The sequence below is a fragment of the Phoenix dactylifera genome, chromosome 10 (assembly GCF_051530095.1).
Source record: "Phoenix dactylifera cultivar Ajwa chromosome 10, Ajwa_hap1_PhDact_Kaust_v1.1, whole genome shotgun sequence".
Lineage (NCBI taxonomy): Eukaryota > Viridiplantae > Streptophyta > Magnoliopsida > Arecales > Arecaceae > Phoenix > Phoenix dactylifera.
In genome coordinates, this window is record NC_143199.1 from 27,775,721 (window position 1) to 27,799,945 (window position 24,225).

The 24,225-nt window shown below is 35.1% G+C and overlaps 1 protein-coding gene across 4 annotated transcripts; it reads right to left on the reverse strand.

Moving 5' to 3' along the window:
- Positions 1-1,828: 1,828 nt before the first annotated feature.
- On the reverse strand, positions 1,829-18,297 carry LOC103720604 (synaptotagmin-2-like). Of its 4 annotated transcripts, XM_017846054.5 has the most exons (13): positions 17,800-18,297; positions 17,546-17,699; positions 12,880-12,978; positions 12,748-12,798; positions 12,524-12,647; positions 5,395-5,513; positions 5,173-5,274; positions 4,989-5,063; positions 4,111-4,187; positions 3,746-3,992; positions 3,282-3,629; positions 3,042-3,170; positions 1,829-2,170 (listed from the first exon to the last, which is right to left on the reverse strand). In XM_017846054.5, exons 2-13 carry the CDS (start codon positions 17,654-17,656, stop codon positions 2,042-2,044), a joined length of 1,611 nt encoding a protein of 536 aa, XP_017701543.1. In that variant the 5' UTR covers positions 17,657-17,699; positions 17,800-18,297; the 3' UTR covers positions 1,829-2,041. The 4 variants fall into 4 exon arrangements, with proteins under 4 accessions (XP_017701543.1, XP_089781993.1, XP_088561903.1 ...); XM_089925867.1 differs by lacking the exon at positions 12,880-12,978 and having other exon boundaries at positions 17,800-17,926; XM_088705777.2 differs by lacking the exon at positions 5,173-5,274 and having other exon boundaries at positions 17,800-17,926.
- Between the last annotated feature and the right edge of the window lie 5,928 nt (positions 18,298-24,225).

A 24,225-nucleotide genomic window follows, 5' to 3' on the forward strand; every position in this document is an offset into this window, starting at 1 on the left:
TTCATACCATGTTGGATAAGAAAGATAGGCCATCCATTCTATAACTGCTGAGTTCAAACAGACTTTTCTGGCTTACAAAAATCACCATGGCTAGAAATAAAGGTAAATGGGATTATAGCTTGATCATACTTAGAGAGAGAGAGAGATTCTAACTTGATCGTTGTCTTTCACCTCAAATATTTAGGAATCGCCCACCACAAGAGGGCGACTTACCATGGTAGAGTTCTTTATGAACAGATGACCCCACATGATTAGATCTAGGAGTGTAAAAAGGGACCATGTCTTCCTTTTCGTTGTTCCCCTCAAATAAGGTCGGGCACACCAATCATTATGTTTTCCAAAAAGTACTTTGAGAATTACCGTAAAAATTTAAGAAAAAACTTCCAGAGTCCGAACCTGGATTTCTCCGGATAAAAGAATCTAACCACTGGGTAGTGGCTCAGCTTTTAATCTCCTACTGTTGCTATATCCAAATCATAATTGATACTTTTCTCCATAATATCTATCATAATCCATACCTGAGACTGAATCCCAGATGTTCGTATCCACTGAGCTCAAATTTCCAGACATCATAGTAGCATCTAAACGAGTCTTTACATCCGTTCTATTCAGAAAAGACTTCAAGAGAACTGCTAGTCTACAAAATCCAACAAACCTCAATGGCCTGGCTTATCAGATTAGCTAATATCAGAAAGAGAAGCCTAAAACCAGCTTGTAGGTGACCTGTGACTCTTTTCTCTTCCTACTTTTCATGCCATATTCAAAGTGAGTCGGAGTGCGAATAGCGAAAGTACAGAGAAGCTAATCATCAATAATTCAATACAAGATAAAAGCATGATAAAAACAAGATAAAAATTAGTAAGAAGGTAGAAAGGCATATGGAATTAACCATAACACACAACTCATTAGATATGAAATTCTACATTCCTGGTTCAGGCATGGTGAAGGCTCTCCTGTAGCAGCAAGAATGTTCCTTGGCCACAATATGCCAACAGGCTGAAGAGACGAAACCTCACATATTATTCATGAATAAAACAAAGGGATCAGGGGTAGCTCATGATGAATGCACATGAAGGAAATAAACAAGGTACAGTACAGAAAGGAGAGCTCCAAAACTTGAAAATTATCTGGTTTAAAAGAATTTATTTAAAGGAAAAATCAGTGGCACTCAGTACAGTAGTTCTCTCTCTCTGTCTGTCTTCCAACAATGGGGCAACCTGCCTTAAATTTCCGGCAGTAAGAATTCCAAAGCAATTCCCATAACAGCTCCACTACAGACATCTCGAGTCATGGAAGTAGATTTCACTTGAGAGGATTTTTCATTTTCTAACCCCAAGCCCCTAGTTGGGTCAAAAGAAGCTGGAAAAACATTACAAGCAGCAGCTAACAAAGCATCCCATCTCTCCCAGTATGGGATAAGGGCAGCAATGCAGCTGCTGAGGCAGAAAGAATCATATGTTAAGGTGACTCAATGGTGGCTGCCTCATGAATATATGTTTTGGAGACGACTCAATTCCTTGTTTTGAGGAGTATGAGATTGATTCGATCAACTATCTTTAAAGTTTGATAGTAGACATGTACATTATGAGGCTAATCAAGTGGCCACCCACCTTGGGAGGACATTTGTTGGACTGTCTGACTTCGCTCCTCCCTTAGCTCAGCTTCTACTTGCTGATGCTATGGGTACTTCGTTTTCAGTAGTCCAGCAACTTACTGTTACCACAAAAAAAAAAAGGCATTCCATCTCTCACCCAGTCAGGTAACTGTTGATAGAGCAGTTTCACTCCATAAAGTGATTAGTCACACAGAAAAATCCATTAAGCATGGACTTGTATAAATTTGAATTTATTAATCAGAAAAATCTATATCCACAAACACAATAAATCTAAGAAAAAATGGGTAAAAAGGAGATTCTGTAGTTCAATATCTACAGGATTTCATCTTCCAAATATTATACCATGTAATGTACACAAGCAGAAATGTGCTCTCATATTTTCTGGATATAGGACATCAGTGCTTAAAATTCTCCCTCAGTGAAACTTTATGAAGTTCTCCACTGTAATTCAATTTGAATCAGACCATATTTGGAGTCAATGAGATGATATTTTTCATTGATTCGCCTGTTGGTCACAACATCGTCAAGGGTAATAATGACATAACCCAAATGTTCCTGAATAATAAAGATTTATATCAGACAGTGAACAATTGGAAACACCAAGCAGCATAAGAAAGAACATTTGAAGAAAAAAGACAGCATGTTAAGGAAAAAAAATGTCGCAACAGTTCTACCAATCAGCAAAACCAACAAGTATTGTGACAATAACTACACCAATAGTATGGTTCAGCACATTCACAAATAAATAAGGGAACTAGTACCTATTTTATATCAATAACAGCAGTTAATGATAATAATGAAAGTAAAATAGAAAATGCCTCTTGTATCTCTTTTCTTATATATACACCTTACAGTCTTCTGTTGGATGTTCCATGGACACTAGCTGGCAACTAGAAGTGGAAAAGAAATATATAAATGATAATATAAATGCTCTTTTTATTCAACAATGCTCCAGCGAACCATTGGTCTTTATACCACTTGCTAGTGCTGGCAGCATGCAATATATCGGACAAGCACATGGAATGATTATAAAACTTGTCAGGCAGGAAAAGTATGCACAGCCCTTTTTTTTGCAGGACCAACACAGAGAGAGAGAAAGAGAGAGAGGGAGAGAGGAGAGAGGAGAGAGAGAGAAAGAGAGAGGAATAACTCAAAAGGTGCATGTCCCTCCCTGGTCATGGTCACTAAGTAGATGCAGCTAACTTATCAGTTGTGGACTTGTGGTGCAAGTCCATATTTCAAAAATTATGATGCAGACGAGCACAGCTATTAAAGGGAGCATATTAAACTTGCAGCATGGTCAGTCTGAGAATTACACCATTTATACAACTACTACAAGAATAAACGAAGCATTGCATTCTTCATTTCATGTTAAAATTTACAAAATTATCAACTATGCTAAAATGATAGGTCACACAGTTGGTACCTTGGAGTGTATGCTAATGCTTGGTGGCCTACTTAGTACCTCTACATGTATTTTATCATGAATTGGTGGCTCGTCGCATACAAACTGAAACTCCTCTTCCCATCGTGGATGTCTGTTTTTCTTTATGTGCTGTGTTAATAGATCAGGAGACATCTCTTTATTAGATAAATAATCATTAAAGAAATGTCAACTAAGAACTCAGAAATCCATAGCTAACTATATAAACATGACTAGTGATACCTTAGTCTTCCTCTTCTCTCCTCTAAACATGATCTGCACATAAGGGTTTGTATGGTGCTTTCCCTCAACATCTTTAGCTTCATGAACCACAACAACAAGCAAACCGCCACCAGCTGGAGTACCGACAGGTGCCTTTCCTACAACATCCCCATTGATATCTTTTGGTAGATCCACCTCCCTAAAGGGCTTGTATGTCACTTCCAAAACAATCTGTCCACGTAACTTCTCATTTTGAACATCATCAGGATCCATTTTTTTAAGCAAGTCAAGTGTCAAAGATTTTGGTTCATCTGGGGTAAGCTCCTTTAACCGAATAACATTCATGCCCATTTTGTCATGTTTCCCGACCTATAAAAGTGTATATGCTTTATAGCATTGAATGAGGTATAAAACAGAGAATGCAGCAGAATATTTAGAAAGGGAGAAGCATAAAAGAAAGGAACTTGTTAAGAAACAAGGCATGCCTGTTCCCAGTCATAAACAGTAAGCTCCAAAGCTTGTGTTTCTGGATCTTTGACAACCAACTTGAATTCTTCATTCCATACTGGATTAAGGTTACCGTGTTTCACTGAAGTTTTCTTTGATGGAAGCTTTTCTTCTGTAAGCCTAAGTTTCACATAGGGGTCTGATTTACCCAGGATATCTTTTTTTCGCAGATTATGAGCCCTGACAACCTTCACATGTAGAATTCCAACGGGCTTCTTTTCAGCTCTGCAAGATGTATCAAGGACTAATTAGTCGCAGTTGTCGGGATGGACATCTCTCTCTCTATGACTCTCTTTTTCTGGGTAGAGTTCTCATTAGTTACAAATAACATGTAGTAAATTACTTTGAAGGGTCCATAATTGGTACTTCCAATCTTCTAGGCCACATAAACATATTTGCAACTTGGTTCTTGATCGTCTCCTGCACATGGAACCACAAAGAAACTTACAAAAAAAGTAATTTCCTGGTAATGTTAAATGAATAATTGAATGAAATACCTATTATACAATATCAGAAAATTATGGTGCTCAGTTCCCAATAATGCTCCTTATAACCCAAGCAAATCAATAACCCAACAGAATAAATAACAGTTTTAGCAAGAAGTTCCTGCCATCAAGCTTTGAATTTAAAAAATTTATAACAACCTTAATTTCCACATCTTAGTTCACGAACCTTCCCTCATATGCACCAACTACATCTTAAAACACATAAACAAGAAGAATTTTGACATTGGCAACCCACCATCACTTGTCACAGAGAAGAAATAAAAATTCAGTCCTCAGCACAATGTCAATTCTCATAAAGATAGGCTGCATAGGCATATAGAACAAGGTGAAAGATTCTTCACTGGATACTAATACTTGCTATTTTGAAATGATTAAATATCCACTTCCAAAACCGAGAATTTCGAACTTATATAGGTCAGTGCAGAACATACTTTACTACTAAATGAACAAGAACAGCATAACATAAAATTCCTTAAAAACAAAAATAACAAAACTTATTCAGGTTGTGTAAAAATGACAAACCAATTACAATACAGCACAAAGGACCAAGTCTTAATGTGCACCAGCTTAAGCACTCGTATAAATTTTGTAGCTTTGTCAAAATATCTTACTTTTACAAACTTAACATATTAAGTTCACCGAACTATAATGATTCAAAAAACTAAAGAGTATCAAATGCAGAGTGAAAACATGACAAGGGTCATAAAAAAAATACCTGGACAAATCTGTAAAGGCCAGGAATTGCCATAAGATCTGCTCCAATAAGTTTTAGTCCAAAGTCAACATGTGGCTGCAAAACAGAAACAGTAGTTAAAAAGCCTCATATAATTGAACAGAAATAACATAAGGGATAGATTGTATAAAATGCACAAAAAGTTAATTTCCTCATTCTCACATACCTTCTCCATGAGAGACACATGGATTTTTGCAAAACAAGGAAAACTAGGGACCAATGGCTTTAAAGTTATACGTGGTGAAGCAAAGACTTGCAAATCAACCAACTAAAATCTCAAAATGAAACAAATAAGAAATAGATTTAGCATCTGCTCTTAAATGCAAAGTTGTTTGAACACAAGTATCAGATTCTACTTTCGTATTGAAAAAAAGAGCACGCTAATAACCTGCATAGTTACTTTTAAGCCAAATGCTTTAACCAGAACAGTGACATTAGTGTTTCCAGCCCATTTCAGTGATGGTTCCACAGTCAATTCCTTCTCCTCTGTAATGTACACTTTTATTCCTGATGCGGACACAACAAATTATAATACATAGCATAATAGGTATCTAATAATAAACATGCTAAAATTAAGATACATGAAACAAGGGTAGGTCTAGAGTAATGCAGTGTAGAGATGGCTGGTGTATCAAAAGACTTGTGATGAAACTTAGATGCAAAATAACAATGAAGGGAGCAAGCACAATAGTGATATAAGTTCCTAGAATCACAGAAGAAAAAAGAAAGAAAAAGACAGTAAATTACAAAAGCCCCTTTGAGGTTTACATTTATTATACTTACACCCAATAGTTTGTAAAACATACACTTACACCTAGTTAAATTAACAGCGTTAGTGAATCTGTTTATCTCATATGAAATGTCAAAATTGCCCATGAGTGATGAGTAAATTACAAAAAAAAACTGAGATTAGGGATAAAATATACTTATATCCAATAGTTTGAAAAACCTATGCTTATCCCTCTGAGATTTATTTTTAGCCAACACTTAAACCTATAACTTAACAGAATGTTAGCCAAATCATTAAGTTAAATTGGACCTAAATGCCACATCAAAAAAAAATTAGAAAATGACCAAAGTAGCCTTAAGTGATATAACATCCACCTACGGAGGAAAACAGCCGTGAGGCGTCATGGGTCTGGAGCTTAATCTTGATGAATCATCAGAAAAAGCTATGTGCCAAGAAAAAAGCAATCTAGATCTCTCAGGCAAGTAGATGCTTCTAAAATTTTCTGCTGCAAGTGGACCGCAACTGATGCACCCTCCAAAAAGAAGAGTTTTTACGCACGTACTGATTTTTTGATGATAGGCTGCCAAAGCTATCATAATTTTATATGTCGACATAGGAATCCTCATCCACAATGACAATGTTAAGAAATCATATCTATGGTATTAGACAAGTAGAACTCGGAATCGGCAAATGATATACTGACATCTTTGATCTCTACGACATGGTGGGCAGGGAACAAGAATAAGATCTGATTAGAAAGAATGCTCGTTGCCGAATGCTGGTCAGAAATTAAGGATGCTCGTCATCGGATGCTGATTGGAAAGGAAAGTTGTTGTCGGTCACTTGTTGGGAAGGGACGCTCATGATGGGGTGGCGAGACGAGAAAGAAACTCTAGCGATTGAATCTCGAAGAGAAGAGGACTCTTAAAGACGAAAGACTTCGAAGAGATTGGAAAGTCGGAAAAGTGAAAGAAGAGCCTTATTTTCTTATAGAGATAACTTTGACTTTTTATAATAGATAAATGGCTTTACTAATGCTGTCAATTTAACTGGGGGTAACTGTAGGTTTTATAAAATATTAGGTGTAAGTGTAATAAGCATAAACCTTGGAGGGATTGTAAGGTTATTTTGGTCATTTTAAAATTTTCTGATGTGGTACTTGGGTCTCATTAAAAGTTAACAGTTTGATTAACGTTTTGTTAAGTTATGGTCTAAAGTATTGGATAAAAACAAACTTCAAAAGGTAGGCGTAGATTTTTTATACTATTGGGTGTAAATGTAATTTACCCCTGATCTCAGGAAGGTTTTTGTAATTATTCAAAAACATATGTAACTTCACAACAAGAAACTTAACAGTAACTTAATATGGAGTTACAGACAATCATTTTTTCCAAATGTAAAAAGTGTTATGAATGCTCAAAACATAACAAAATGAAATATAATGACTGACTTTATTGTAGCTACTGAATCTTACAAGGGATTTACTTTATTTTGAAGAATGATATACTACCTCTCCCACCTGGTAAATGAGATGCATGCAGTGGAAAGTAGCAGTCATAATAAAGAAACATTTACTATTACGGTGATAACCTAAAGCAGAATGCTATAAAGCTGCTCCCACCTTCTTGAACTTGGTAGGACTCCTCTTGCTAAGATAGAGAAATTTTCTTAGTAAAGCATTATCAATGTATTATTACTAGAAGAACGCAACCTATGTAAAGAGAGCAACCTTGCAACCTAAGAAGTAGCTATAGGCCTCTGGTTCTTCATCGCAAGCTTAAGTTGGATGGCACTACATCTAATGGGTAATGATGGAGGTGCCACGACTAGGAAAGTTTATACCATTGATAAGCTATAACTCATGATAATAACACCATGTGTGCCGTGCATAATTATGACAGCTTTCAGTAGAACATGCCTTCGACAATTGCAACAGAAATGATACAACTAAGGACAAGTCCTTTTAGGCTTACAAGTAGCTTTAGCTAAGGTCGTAATTAGTTTGAGGAGAATGAAGAATGTCAAGCAAGGGTCCTAAGATTGCCTGAAAGAAAGGCATTCCTCATATCCATTTAATCAAGAAACCAATCATGAACCGCCTCGACTACGTAAAAATATATGTGGTAGACGTCTACGCTGCAGAGACAAAAGTATTTGCATGGTTAGTGCCATACTTTAGAAATCCTTTAGCAACTATACAAGCTTCTAAATCCTCTTGATAATCAAAGACTAGGCTTGCAAATGGGTCGGGTCAACCCGGTTAAGCACAGCCTGATCAATTTTTTAAACTAGCAAGTCAGGTCTGGGTCTAAATTATGACTTGTTTGAAAAACCAGATTAGGATTGGGTTATAATCTTTGCTACCTAACCTGGCTCGAACATGGACCAACCAAGTCCAGAACAACTCAGACATTAGATGATCCAACCAGACCCAGCTTCTAATTCAACAAAAAACCCATGGCCTATCAGTTATAGCTCACTTTGTTGCCATGTTTAGATTTTTAGATTGGGTATTAAGGCTATCTATTTTTAGGTTGAAGACTCATCAAGGTTGAATTTTGCCGTACCGGTACCGAACCCCGTACCGATACCACACTAGTATAGGCGTATCGAGTGTCGGTACGGTACGGTATGTGGTACGTCAGGCGTATCGACATTGGCATACCAATACCGATATCCATCGGTACGGATACGGTACGTCTGGTACCGACCGGTACAGCATACCATTTGAAATACATTATTATTGATGACATTGGTGGCCACATCCCATTCCTCAGCAACATCTTTTCCTACTTCTTTCCACTAATTAACCCCATTTATTAATTAGTTCTAGAATCTAGACATAGAATGAATAATATACTTCTTTTTTATCTTGTATTGGAAGCAAACTTAAACCCAACCCAACTTGGTCCCAGATGCATTGAGTTGGGTTTGGTCATGCTTCACCTAATCTGGCCCAATTGACCTGATAAGTCTAAAATAGTTTCCATGAACCAGATTTGAGCTGACCTAGACAAAAAATGGATTAGGTATGGGTCAAAAATCATAAACCCAAAAAGAAACTGGTTTGGGCCCAAGTTGTGCTTGACATTGTTTGGACCATGACCAATTGCAGCCTATCAAAGAGCCAAGCTATATGGTGGTCTCATTATTGCCACAGGAACCTAGAAATCATGACTTACAGTTTAAAGAATAGGCACCTTGACCATTGAGACAAATCTTGGAAAAAAGAGAGAACAATCTTTCCGTAACTATTGATAATCTAAACAAAATGTATCACTCCTAGTGCACATGCATATACATGCTTCAAACACAGCTGCTTGGAAGCAACCCGTTGAATGCCGATGTTCATTTGCCTCTGTGTGCATTGCACATCCTTGCAATACATTATCAAACAAGGACATCCTCTGACTACTTCCTACAAAAAAACTTTTATAATATTACCCAAGCTCATGGACTAACATGCCACTAAACATAAAAAGATTAATTACATAGTCACACATTTCTTTTATAAAAAACAACAGATAGCTGATCATACTAAGATACATCTCTGAAAATAAATCCAAACAATAAAAAAAAGCATGCATTGTTTACTAACTCTAAATATCCCCAAACTCGCTTTCCTCATCAAATTGCCAAAATGGTCGTGCAATCAGCCTTTCCAATTGCACTGATGAGGTTTCTTAATCTGCAACTTCTTAGACAATGTGATTCCATTGAACAACTTATGTCATATCATTTTGAATTCATTCCATGGAACTCTTATTTAATGGCAGAACTATGGTTGCATAGAAGAGTGAGAGTTGATTTATACAGTTAAGGAAGTAGATAACAGAGAACCTTGATATGTTTAAATAGTAGTTGGCATGCCAATGAGTATAGACTATAATGAAATAAATTGTCAGTTCCATAAACCTTCTGACAAGGTCATGATTACATAAAAAGGAAAAAGAGAATCTGCCTGTGTATCAACATGACTTATTTGTTGGATACAAGGAAAGATCAAATACTCATAATGCTAATGTTAGACATATATCAAGAAGCAATGGCAAGTGGATTAACTGCTCAACTACTTAATTGCAAGCTCTCATTATTTACAGTTTTATACTTCTTCAATAGGTCTTAATTACTAAAATGGAGAAAGAAGCATAACTTATTTGTTGGATACAAGGAAAGATCACATATGCATAACGCTAATGTTAGACATTAATCAAGAAGCAATGGCAAGTGGATTAACTGCTCAACTACTTAATTGCAAGTTCTCATTATGTACAGTTTTATACTTCTTGCATGCATGTATTGCTATATATATATGCACATATGTGTTTACATATATATATATACATACATACATATATGCACACATATATACATACACACACACACACACATATATATATACATACATATACATATATATACAAATATATACATACATAATATATATGTATATATGTATGTATGTATAGGTGACTCTTTGTTTCATGTCATTTGTTGATGAAGTAGTATGCTGATAATATTACACATGAAAATGCAAATATTAGTATGCAAATGAGTATTTTAGAACAATAATGAAATTGACTCTACTACGAAGGTCAAAACATTCATTGAAAGGGGCAGATATGGATAATATGACTTGATGAGCATAACAATTATGACAGCTAGGAATGATTAAGTTAAAATTACATCAAGAACTTATCTGATACCCTAGCACCATATCCATGTCCAATCTGCCACATGGCTAGGAAATGAGTGGTATGCTAAAGATCTAGGCAGTATGGGTTCAATAGGCTCCCAAACTCTTCAATGTTGTGACAAAAAAACTTTTGACACAATTTGCTTATACTCACTATGCCAAAGATTGCCTAGTAAGGAATGTACTCAACTATGGTCAAAGAAACTCTGAAGAGGAGGTAGACCAAAGAAGACTTCAATGGAAAGTAGTGATTAAAGATTTCAAGAAACTCCACCTTTGAGGACTTGGCCATGAATAGGGAATCAATGACACAAAGCATCCACAAGCTAATCCAAACAAAGTCTACTATAATAAACCTTCAAGTTCATATATACAGTTAGCAATCCATCCATAACCATGGAATTAAACCATAGCTTCTCGCCTCTCACACAAAAAAGATATGCATATTTGGTATATGAACATAAAAAGAAGACGTGTGTATAAACAATGCTTTATGCTATATACATAGATCATTTAAATTTCCAACACTTAAGTTGTCAAATAATTGCAGACTTTTAAAAAGTAATCTTTTGAGTCTCAGCCCCCCTAAGAGTCTGACCTCCTTCGTCATCTTGTTTCATTTTAAATCACAAGAACAAGAGAACATATGCAAGCATTTTTTTTCTATTTCCTGAAGTATGCACTAATTAAGACAAACAAAACCTAGTAATTTGGGTAGTTGTTGTTTCCTTTCCCTTTGCTCAGCTTGCCTGTTTCTCTACAAACTGTTCATAAATGGCAATAATTGTCCAAGGATCAATTAACCTAGTAGCTAACTGATATAGTGAAGGTGGTACAGAAAATATAGTTCAATAAAATAGAGGAAATATAAGGCACTCCAGGATTATTGTTCAGGTAAGTAAATGCTCGAGGATCAACTAACTTCATACCAAACTAATATACCATATGTGACAAAAGCTATAATCAAATAAAATAGAGAAAATGTAAAGGACATGGGGATTATTGTTCAGGTGTGTACAATAAATCAAAACTTCTTGTTGAAGCATGGAATGAAGAAACTAGAGTTCATAAAAACTAAGGCAAGACTAGGGCTTAATAGTGGCAGCTTTGAGGCTTAACCAAAAATAAAAGAAAATATTAGAATTTATTGCATATTTTGATAAAAAACTTAGAAGTGGTTTCATATCTTAGGAAACTAGGTCAATTTCCTATTCATCTGTATCCAATTAACCAGTCATCTATATCCGATTACCCTCAAAGATCTGCTACCTCTGATAGAATAATCTTCAATACAATTTAAATGCGCCTTAGGTTTCTCTAAACAATCTTAATCTAAAACCCATACCATACCTCCTTATATAGGGCCCTACTAGAAAGAATCAAGTAGATAGCTCATAAAACAGATCGTGGAAAGTTATTAAATCATGTTGTCATAAATAGGGCATGAGTTATATGAATGAACAAGGCCAAGATATTTTCAGTATAAGATGTTAGAGAGGTATGGTATATGAGAGCATTTTCAATGATGCTATGTGATCATCAATGTAGAATTTCAAACACATTCATCTGACAGAGCTTGATAGATTCTAGAAGGATAAAGCTGTTTGAGAGTCTCACCGGACAAAGAAAGTGGAACCTAGAAGTTTTCTAACTGGATATTTAAATATTGAATTTGGATGGAACATTCCCATATCTAGGAGATTGCCTAAAATTTCAAAGAAATTCACTATTCCACATACTGCATGGGAAGGTGATATTGACATTCTAATGGCTTAACTCAATAATACAGCCCAGATGGATGGTAAGACATTAAAAGATATTCTCGCTCTTGTCAGGGCATGATATGATTATTAAAATAGATGAAACTAAGCTACCAGCTTCTCTTGTTTGGTCCTACACAACAGATTTGGCATGCCCTTGTATTTCCTTTTCTCATTATCGACATTACTCACCCACTTCCCAAATGATCAAGGAAATAGCAATGCTATTGCAATTTTTATATGAAAATAAGAATTATTTCACAGGTAAAATATTTGTCTGCACTTCAATGCATAAGTACAAAAGCATAGGTAAGATCTATAAAAAACTAACCTTGTAAAGTTGGTGGTAGGGAACCTAGGGTAAACGTTTCAAATTCAACAGAGCCAATTTTATACTTTCGAATGTTCTCAGCAATTATTGGCTTCGCAATTTCCTTTACCATTCTGCAGATTGCCTAGAAAGGGAGCAACATATATTAGCATTGAATAGAACAAAGCCGCAACCAGATATTTTGTAAGTTCAAAATATTTGGTGGGACTTGCAACAGAACACACCTTATCCAGATAAGGCCACATTGATTCTAGAAACTTGTTTAGCCAATCAACCTTCAAAGAGAGGAAAACAAGATAATTAAGAAGTAGCAAAATTAAAATTACAATCATAGCATTCAATCAACACACACATACCCGATCATAGTCAGGATTTTTGACCCATAAAGGAATCTCAGGAAGCATACGTTCCAAAGATTTTGAATCATGTTCAACAAGTGGACGAATTTTAGGATCCTTATCATGCAAAAAAAAAAAATAATGAGTATAAAATGCCATTGATGCTAATGAAAAAATGCGGAGAGAGAGAGAGAGAGAGAGAGAGAGAGAGAGAGAGAGAACAGCATGCAATGTAAAGAAACTTCAAAAAATTAATAAACGATGGAAGATACAAGCAACTGCAAGAAAGAAGACATACTCCTTGCATAACCTAAGGAAGAGGAAATCCTAGTAAATAACTACAACTAAAAGAATCTACTAAGAATGAAAGATAAAAAGATTTTCTTCATTCTTATCCTCCTATATGTTTTACATACTGGTCATGCAAAGAAAAAAAATTAATGAGTACAAAATGATATTGATACTAGTGAAAAAATGTGAAGAGAGAGAGAGAGAGAGAAGCATGCAATGTAAAAAAACTTCTAAAAATTAATAATCGATGGAAGATACAAGCTACTGCAAGAAAGAAGACATACTCCTTGCATAATCTAAGGAAGAAGAAATCCTAGTAAATAACTACAACTTAAAGAATTCTACTTAGAATGAAAGCTAAAAAGATTTTCTTCATGCTTATCCTCCTATATGTTATACATACATACACAAAGACATATATGATGAAGATATAAATATGCAAGACATAGATTGCACAACACATGACAGACTGTTTAAATAGATAACAGATAGATGTATAGATGAAAATCTTCAATAGGATTTGAGCCTGGATCCTCTATCAGTGGAATATATATTTCATGTCTTCTAAATGGGGAATCTGTCTTATAGTGATGATTTACATTTATGTTTTTATTTTTTTGTTTTTTTGGTAATTCAGATTTACTGTACAAAGCGGTCTACTTGTTTGCATTTTCTGGGGTTACCTCCTCCAAGATCTGTTTGTACAAGCGATAAAAAATTCAAGAGGCTAACATCCATCCCTCTGCAAGCATCCCTGCTGAACCTGTACACAGTGGCGAACATCCTTCCCACTGCAAGCTTCCCTGCCGAGTTCATTCTTGATAGCCAACCAATCAGTCCTCCCTATGAACATGCAGAATCTAGACATCATCATATTGGGGCAGCATCTCATTTTTGTATCAATGGAAATGTTCCAGGCTATCCAAAGCTGCTAGTATGGAATTTAGAAAATCTTGGCATCTAACTCCAACCATAGTTTAGAACATCCTTCCCATGTTCTCCATTCAATCCTAGTTCTGAAAACCATCAACTCAGGAGTAACAATATCATTGGTCCTTGGCAGCCCTTGTCATTTCAACGAATAAACCCAATCCCAGTTGTTGAAGCTGCTGTGCCAAAGAGGCATCAAGTTTGTCTTAATATAAGGTGGGGGCAGATGGTTCCATTAACTACCTTCTGACATCTGCTGCCTTTTGCTAAGACTGCATATTGTCTAAAGGCAGCCCTTTGTATGATTAACAATTTTGCCATACAACCTTGAATATGTCTCTTTGTTGTGGCTAAAAAGCAGCATCATTTCTCCCCTTCAAAATGTTCCAACAACCAAAGTCATAGAAGTAAAATTTCTCAATTCACATTTAGTCATAATGGCCAATTATTTCCAGCAAATATCAGAATCTACATCCCCTCCAAATCTATCGAACTTCACATGTATTACCCTTGATCTACTACAACCCCATATCATGTGTTCTACATCCTCATCCTCCAATTCACATCTAGCATATGAAGCTTTCAGATAATAAATACAGTTGCTAAAGGTGAACTTCATTCAGATGGCAATCTTCACCAACATATTTCTATAAAAAAGATAAGCATTCATGGCGACGTTGGCATTATCCATATCTCCTACCATTGTGCCACTCCATTCCTTACATTGAATGGTATTATGTTTTTTGCTAAGGTGTTCAGACATGAGCAATAATTTAAAAAGCAGACTGAAGATTGAAGAAATATAGTGTTTTATTCGGAAAATTCCAAGAAGTTGGTTTTCTTGGTATAAATAAAATATTTGTTATATCTTAGATGATGAGGTATATTTCATCATAAGATTGAAATGGACATTTGGTAGCATATACTGTGCCAGATGTGGCATATCATTTACAATACTCATAGTTTCTTCTGCATTATTGTTTAAAATATGTGCATAATATAACATTTTCGTTGGTTCACCAAATTTATTTGAATCCAATCATTTTTTCAGTAGTTGTGTGAAAATCCTGAATCAGTAATAAGCAACTCAGTTATCTTTGTCCATTTGGTGGCAAAATCATCCTTGCAGCAGCTCTAAAAATCCTATAGCGAGCAGCCAGTAGAGGTTCCTTGAATTTTAAAACAAGAAAAATAATCAACATACAGCATTATACGTGACCATAAGAGTATTTCACCTCTGATTTATTCAAGGAAAACCCAGTCAAATTTCAAAAAGTAGCTATTGCAATTTGAATAGCCACTACTAAAGAGTGATCATTATTCTTATAATTTATGGACTTTCTTATGCAAATATGATCCAACAGAAGTTTGATAATTAAGGATCTAAAAAATAGTTTAATTAGAGGCAGCCTGGAGATCGCGATCCACCACCAAATCCAATGGCAACTAATAGTCTGGTATGGATAGACAAACTATGAGAGTCATACAAAATCCCCTGTTGTTACCACAACTTTCAAAATTTTCTGTTAATTCAGAAGGCAAGTTGGTGAATTACCAATTCCCTTAAATAGATGTAAACTTTTCCATTTTTTAGGATCTTGTTTTAGAAATTGAACCACACTGTCTTATCCTACAAACAGATTTCGTAAACCTTAAGATTTCAGAACACCTCCCCAGAATATGAACGAGTTCGTAATTCATAGGATATATAGTTCTCCCTGGCTTGTACAAAGTAGCCTGCCTATCCATAATCCATGAATTATTGTTCCCACTTCTCTGCCAAGCTCTCTCTTTTTTTTTTCTCTTTTCCCTCTAAATGTGATCCTATCTTCGAGTTCAGGTTTGTCTGGTCATTGTCAGGTTAGAATAGTGCATTTTTATTGGGTTAGAAAAGCTCGGTCTAATTTTATATTGCATGTCTGTTGTGTTTAAGTCTTAGCCTAAAAGTTGATACAAAAGTTTACAGTAGGTCTTACAACTTTCAACCAAACATGATTTAAGCAAGGTCCAAATTTAAAGGGTAGATGAAGATTTGGATATAAATTGTTCCGAGACAACTTGACTATGTTGGGATTGAAAACATCAGAGTTAGGTAGAGTTGGTGTTTGGATGGTCATTTTCGCAATAATATTGTATTGTGATTACGCATTTTGCTCGTCAAATATGACTTAATCAGCATCAAAAATAAAGGATAAAAACTTTCTATTTTATTAAAAACAAAGTGCAACCTGGTTAGATTACTATATCATAGAATTATGCTTTTTCTTGGTTTATTGACAATCATAGGATTATTTACAATTATAGATTTTGAATTTAGTTAGAATATTTTATGTCTAATAACTTCAATGAGCACATGCATTTGCACATGTACTATAATAACTAGCACAAGAGCACCAATAAATTTCTGTCAACATGCATGAATGACCATTGAACTAAGATTATAGCATCTCAGCCATTCATCTTGTTCTTAGAGTCTTAGACTATGGTTTATGTAATCAATAGTACACATACAACTCTTCCAACACATCTCCTAGACCTACTGGTTTGTAATCCATAACTTATTTATAATGTCTCCTTAGACATTTATATGATCCAATCCACTATTCACTTTCACAAATCTGGAACAGTCCATTAGTATGCCCTTATATTTCAATTCAGCCAAATCTGGATAAGCCCAATATTCTACCTCTTTGTGAACTAATATTCTGCCCCTTATCTAAAAACATTGTTTACAGAAAATTATATGTAAAAAAAAATATGTGGGTAAAATAACAGTGCTCTTGCTTATCTTCCTCGGTACCATGTACAATAATTGGATCAACCACATTAACTCTGGCAGCAATGGCCGTCCGAGCAAGCCAGCTCCTTTAACATATTGTCAGTAGAGACAAGCAGGGTATGATGATGCAATCTCCTTATTATTCCCGGTTATAACAATGACAGAAAACCTAAAACTTTCAAGGACATGTTTCTTTTAAAAAATATAATGCTTTTTGCCACTCACAGTGATCTAAGATGTCCAGGCTCATTTTTCTAATTCAAGTATATGTGATGTATTGAGCTTGTGATTTTTTTTTTCGTTTCAAACAACAGAATTTTGTGACTTGCATTGTTCGATCAACTAAGATGCTTTAACTCGGCAGATTCTTGTCAGAATGCTCGTATGGACACCAATTCAAGACTTGACTTTCTTCTTGAAGCCCAAATTCGAACCTTGCAAGCTAATCAAAGAAAAGTATGAAAACAAGAAATCCAATAACCTCAAGAAACCTATACCTCCATTCATCCTCTTCGTTTCCTAGACTGTTCATCGCAAGCAACTACCACAAATTCAACAAAAGAGTTTAAAAACTACACCCGTAAACAAACAAGAACAAATCTGACAAAAAAAAATTAATGAAAAACACATCAATCAGAGCATTACCAAACAAGAAAACCATATACAAATAAAAAAGAACCGTACCGTAACATCAATGGGCTGGAAGTAGATGAAGAGATAGTATCCAATCACGATGCCAGCCGATAACCCCGCGCTAAATCCGCAGAAACCGAGCACCGTACTCACGAACCCCATCTCCAATCCGCTTCCAATTCCTCACAAAACTCCAAAACCGCTTCTATAAAACTTCAACTTCAAATACTAAACTCAAGCAATAGCTACCAAAAAAGAAAAAGGAAAACAAAATGAAAGGAAAAGAACAAAAAAAGATCACCCACCTTCTACCTCGTCGAACTCACCCAAATCTCCCGTCCCATCTGCGCCAAAAAGTACGAAAAAGAGAAGCAAAAAGCCCGCACGGAAGAAGAATACAAAGAGGTCGATTTCTATTTCTCCATCGCCACTTCCAAGGAAATATATTTACCACACATTAAGAGCTTTAAAAGAAAGGGACGTTCCCTCGTTACGATAATTATTCCAGGATATCTATTACTTTGAATAGCTAACTGGAATAGTGGACTTATTTCTCTTAGTAGTGAGATTAACAAGAAGAAGAAGAGTTGGAAGAAGAGGAGAGAGGCTATAGAGTTTAAAACGGGACCTGAAAGGTGGCTTTATTTCTTTCTTTCCTGCTTGCCTTTTTGGTTTTTTTTGTTAATCTTCTCCTTTCCTTTGGGTTTGGACTTCCGGGAGGGCTTCTGGAGTCGGGGCATCGGATGCTCTTTTCCGCGTAAGGCTACGGGACGGAATAAGAAAAGAATGGGAATAAGGAGGACGACCGTTGAGATCTCCAAAATAGTGCTTTATTTATTTTGCCTTCATTTAATGCATGCCTCTACGTGGTTGGTGAACTTCGTGGTCTAGTTGTCTCTTTGTGTGATGGGAACGTGCCAGGTTTTTGTTCTGGAGACGGTAAACGGACCCGCAGAAAGGTGACGGGGCGCGTGAAGGGGTGGGCGTCGGAAAATGACGGGTGAAGGTTCGTTGCTTCATGTCATGGGATCTCTTCAACTACTAAAGCAGCAGTTTTAGTGCATGGCATGGGTTCTTTAAGAAAAAGGAAAACAAATATATATACTTGTCTTATACAATATTGCTCGAGATTTTGATAGGCTTCTTGTGACACGTCCCCTTTAGTATGGAAATTGTAGTGGTTGGTGATGCCAAAAGGAGACAATAATTTGCTTGATGATGGCAAATTATAGTACAATCATGACTCTCTTTTTCTTTTTTGAATTTGAATTTGATGAGTATATCTTTCTTAAGAACAAACATGATGCACAGACCATAGTGTCTAACTTTTTTTTTTTTGTTGTTGTTGTTGGAATGGAAGAATCGAATCATCTTAGTGTAAATACAGCCATACCACAATGTTTAGTTTTTGCAAAGCCAATCAAGCATCTGACTTCCATCTAGAAAACTATGTGTGTTATGGATGGTAGGCTTTCTCTGATCATTATAATTATTTCTCGGTATTACTAAAATTAAAGTTTTAGGTTTAATGGAAATGAATAATATCATAATCACTATTTTTTGCCCTCACAAAAAAGATTGAGGCTTTTGGAATTCATGATTCTTCTAGGGAATTAAAGTGTGATGGATAAAGCTTTTTGGTTGTTGAAAGAGGATCATTAACAAAATAAAAAAATTTAAAGAGAGATAATTGTTAGATTTTTTATCGCTTTTTCTTTGGAATGCAACTAGAGGGACACAGAAGACAAATGTAAATATTATTACTAATTATACTTACTTTTCATGCTTCAAGAAAATTTTTAATAAAATATCATCTATATATTAATGTTCAATACCATAACCATAACTATCTGATCTTTGTTCTAAGTATTTGGGATCAACTTTATATATCTTCATTTGCTAAGTATTTCTATTTAGGGCAATCTTTGATTTTTTCAAGTTTTTGCATATTATTTCTCATATATTCATCCATGTTATGTTACATTTTTCCTTTCTTTTACTTGCAACATTCAATATAAATTAAAGAATCTCTTCTTATTAGAGACTCTTTGAATCTTCATTGTACATGTTCACACTATTTCAACCGATCTTTTGTTACTTTATCCTCAATAATAGATTTTCTTACCAATATATTTATTGTGATGGACTTCTTTTAATGATAGATTTTCTTTTAATCATTACTATATCCTTCCTCACAACATCTATCTATGTCAAGTTAGGTCTTCTCTCTTCATTTTTCCCACAATCAATACAAATTAAAGTGCCTCTCCTTGCTGTAAGTTCTTCAATTTATCATTATTTTATCCTTAATAATAAATTTTCTTACTAATATAACACAAATATTTGTTAATGATAGATTTTCTCTTAATGATATAAGAAAAGCAAAAGCAACAAAAGAACATAATATCAAGATTTCTATGCAACTTTGCTGGTAGACTTCCTTAGGGGGAGGCAGAATAATTGAATTTTTTTTTGCCCTATGCCCGCATTTTTGAAAGAAATTTGTTAGGTGCTCTTTGATTGGCTTGATATGCATAAAAAAAAATAGTGTCATTAACCTATAGCATGTTAAGAGTCCTCTTTAATTATAATAAATCCAATATTTTCTTAATAAATTTAGAAAGGAGTCATTGAGTTACACAATCAAAGCTTTATTATGAACAAAGTTATGACGTTGTGGATAAATGTTTTAAAACATATTGTCTTTCACAAATTATATGAATTGAAGTTGTTTAGGCAAAATTAAAAGACAATATATTTACCAAACAAAAAGTTATATCTAATTTGTAGTAGCAAGGGTGCCTTATCTTATATATATATATATATATATATAATGTTTTACAAATATTTGGATCATTTTCTGTTCTAAATCTAACAAACTGTTGGATTTTTTTCTTTTAATATTTTCTCTCTTCTTTTCTTTTGTGAGGACCTTACAAAATATGTTCTTCTAACTTCTATTTGAGTCCCCTCATTGTTTTAGTCCTACTTTAAGCGTTTGGACATGTTTAGTATCTGCAAATCACCAAGATAGCTAATTTTAAAAATATGAATGCTAAAAACACAAAGCACATGATTGACTTATTTCTAAAGCATACATGATTGACAAATAGTATAATTAGTGTATCGATGCTTTAGTGGCCATATCGCTCTGTTTGGCAACCAGAGCTTTTAGATCCAAGTCTTAGATGGTGCATCCCGAGGTTTTTGATCCTATATAATTATAATATAAATGGATCTCCTTCCCCTCTTTTTTTTTAAAAAAAAAAGTCAAAGAAACCTATTATAGGTTTTGCAATATCAAATCATGATATCTAAATTATAAACATTTTCGAAGATTGATATAGAGCATACAAATAAAAAATTTTTGCCCTGTATCTACCCTTTATAAAGTTATCATCCATATATTGGAGCATGATATCCATTTCATGGGAGACGGATGTCTAAAAGTAGCTTCATACATAATAGATGAGATAATTGAAGGTAAATCCAACATTTAGCTGGCGTTTGGTAACCCAAATGGGATTACCGAGGTGATCTCAGATCACCGGTGCTTCTTATTTCAAAATAATCTGATCTCTGATAATTTAAGATCACCGCATTTAGTATGTTATACTCCAGTGATTAAAAATTTTTAGGTATCCACCAGTAACCTGTTTGGTATTTCATGAGAATCCAAAATCACTCACCATATAATAGCAAAACTATTCCTGATATATTTCATTAAGATATATTTATTAATCATATAAAATATATTATAATAAAAAAATAATATATTTAGCAATATATTAATTATTAATATATTCTATAAAAGTATATTTATTAGTATTATAAATTATTAATCCTATAAAGATATATTGATTGTTATCATAGAATTAATATTTTTATTTATACTTATAATATATATTATTTTTTGATACTAATAATTATTTTTATTAGGAAAATAAGGGAAATAGAAGTAAAATATTAAATACTTTCATTATATAGATATAAAATACAACAATATATTTCTACTATAATTTAAATTATCATTAAATAAGAATATGATTAATAATATATTATAATACAGTATGTATTATATATATATAATATATGGTATCAATATAAAATAATACATAGATAATATTGACATAATATGTTAACGGTATATTGATATACAATTTTTTTCTACTAGATTGAGGGGCATTTTTTTCCTCAACCGTCTACCCAAGATCACTTTCTTAGGGTGATCTTGGATTTCCGATCTCAAGAACGGGTATCCCCTCATTAGGTTAGGTGGTGATTTGAAAAGTAGGGATAATTTGAGATCACTGCTATATAGAATCACCATGGTACAACCAAATACAGTGATCTTATCATCTCCAGCCAAAGCACTGTTGATCTTGGAATGATCACCCCATACCAAATGCCCCCTTAGTATATATGCGTGCATCATGCATGTGTTTAACACATAATGGATGAGATATTTGTACAGAAGATAGATCCAATGTATCTTTTATGTTTTTACTGAAATATATGTGCATGGGTAGTACAGGTATTAAGATCGTATCTTCGGAAGGAAATTACCAGCAAATTTCTTATGGCACACATTAACATAACATCTATAGTGTTACTATAGGTGTCAAAAATACATCATCGTCATTAAATTATCATTTAAATCAGCATTACGCGTGAAAGTAGTAACGATTAGGCGATTAGCTAAAAATTTGAAGGCAGGAATGCTAATTATCCCTCCAAGTTAGCATTATCAAGGCAGGAGGCTTGAGATAACACAAAAACTCCGGTGTCACTGTCCAGGTGTCCTCCAACGAAACCAATCTCAGCTAACGGCCGAGATGATCCAACGGCTGGAATTTTAGCCTGATCCGACGGTCCGTTGATTCGGCCGTTGCCACCCTTCAGTAGCTGTCTGATCCTCGCAGGAGCCGGTGGCAGCGGTTGTCGGCTAATTAGGAATAAAAAAATTTGAGGTTTAAATAAAAAAGCTAATAATATTTTTTTAACAGAACTATCCGTTGGCTTCGTCCGATAAAAGGGGTATAGAGCCTCCAGAACCGTTACATGCGAAGGAAGGGAAGAAAGAGAGAACTTGTGAATTGGGTTTGATATATGGTTTCTTGTAGAAAGATAAGAGAGAAATCCATCTATATATGATACTTTCTCTTCTTTTTTAACCCTCTGATTATAGAAACTTAATTTTGTTATAAGAGATAATAGAGTCTTTGTTATTCTTTCTTTTTTCCTGTTGTTTTCTTGTGAAGTGCAGAAACTTTTTTCTTTCGTTGCTATCTCTCTAAACTGTGAAGAAGATTAGCTTGATAAAAGGATTTGCGTTTTCAATTTTGTTTATTTCTTAAGATTTTGAACCTGTTCTATTCCAATCTTCTCTATCATTTCTTGGATCTTTTGATGTAATTCCGACTTTCTAATATCTCCTGGATCTCCATCAAAACTTTTGAAATTTTTTATTATTTTTTTTTCTCCTAAGAAATCGCCCCTAGCGTGCAGAAAGGAAACGAAGAATAGATAATTTTTCATGAAGAAAAAGGATAGACCGACAGGGACAGTGGTGGTTATGGATCATTCTTCTCGGAATCCAACAAGATTTGCCACTGTTAATGGTAGATTTATGTTAAGATCTTTTAATTCTTCCTTCTCTTTGAGCCAGCATCACATCTTGAATAGAAGTTTGGGGCCATTACGATCACTTCCTCCACCTCATCATTCGTCTCTTCCTGGTGCTTCTCATCCTACTCCTCATCAACCACCCCTCCTTCCCCTCCCTGACTCAAAATCCACGTCTGCTCTGTCGCCACCCAAGAGGACAGCCACGACCATCAGATCTAATCAGCAGAAGCATCGGTGGAAGGGAAAATCCTCGGCGAAGCCGAGGAATGGGAAAGCCGTCCTTGTAACAGCCCACAAATGCAAAGCAGAGACATGGGAGGAGGAAAGAGAGGATGCCATGGAATCCATCTACTCGATCTCGCCTCCACCGAGCAGCCTTCCGTTGCCTAGATTCTCTCTTCGAAGGCCCAAGTCTGCTGCATCCTGTGCCACGGAGGCCGTGGAAGGTGGGGTAGCATAGACATCGGCGCCACCGATGGTCTCCGCCGCCTGCTCCGCCTTTAGGATGTGATGTTGGAGGTGCTGAACTGTACCGATCAAAATAATATATAGTAAGCTGTTCTCTTTATCCGTGTTTCTGAATTCTCTAGATGCAAATATTTAACTAAAATTCTCTAATGTAATAAGTAAATCTTTTGACCTTTTGTAAAAAAATGGCTATCATGACCTAATCAGTTTTATTGCAGATGCATTGGAGAAGAAAAGGGACGGTCACTTGCCCTGTTGCTAATTCAATTCATGCGCCCCTTGTCCTATGATTTTTACCCTCTAATCCTTATCTGTTAATCTTGCTAGTTCACAGAGATGGTCTGCATAACAGATCAAATGCCGAATTGCACTCTAACCAGCCATCAACACAATGGTCAAATTCATAACCAGGTTCAAGAGAAGGGACATCTGCCCTCTAACCAGCAAGACAATGGTTAGATTCATCACTATTTCAATGAGAGTATGCAAACGAAACGTGGCAATGTTGTGGCAGCTTGATGGTGTGCCCTCAATAAAGTAATCCATGCAACCTGTCTCAACGAAAGCAAAACTGTATGCTGAAGTGGCATCTCTTTTTGTTTGATAGCGACATTGTACAAGATAACGGTGATTAT

Coding starts and splice junctions, on each gene's coding strand:
- LOC103720604 (XM_017846054.5), bottom strand. CDS start 17,656: ATGGGGTTCGTGAGTACGGTGCTCGGTTTCTGCGGATTTAGCGCGGGG. Junction 12,979..17,545: donor TCCAGCCCATTGATGTTACG/GTACGGTTCTTT, acceptor TTGCATGATAAG/GATCCTAAAATTCGTCCACT. Junction 12,799..12,879: donor AAAATCCTGACTATGATCGG/GTATGTGTGTGT, acceptor CTCTCTTTGAAG/GTTGATTGGCTAAACAAGTT.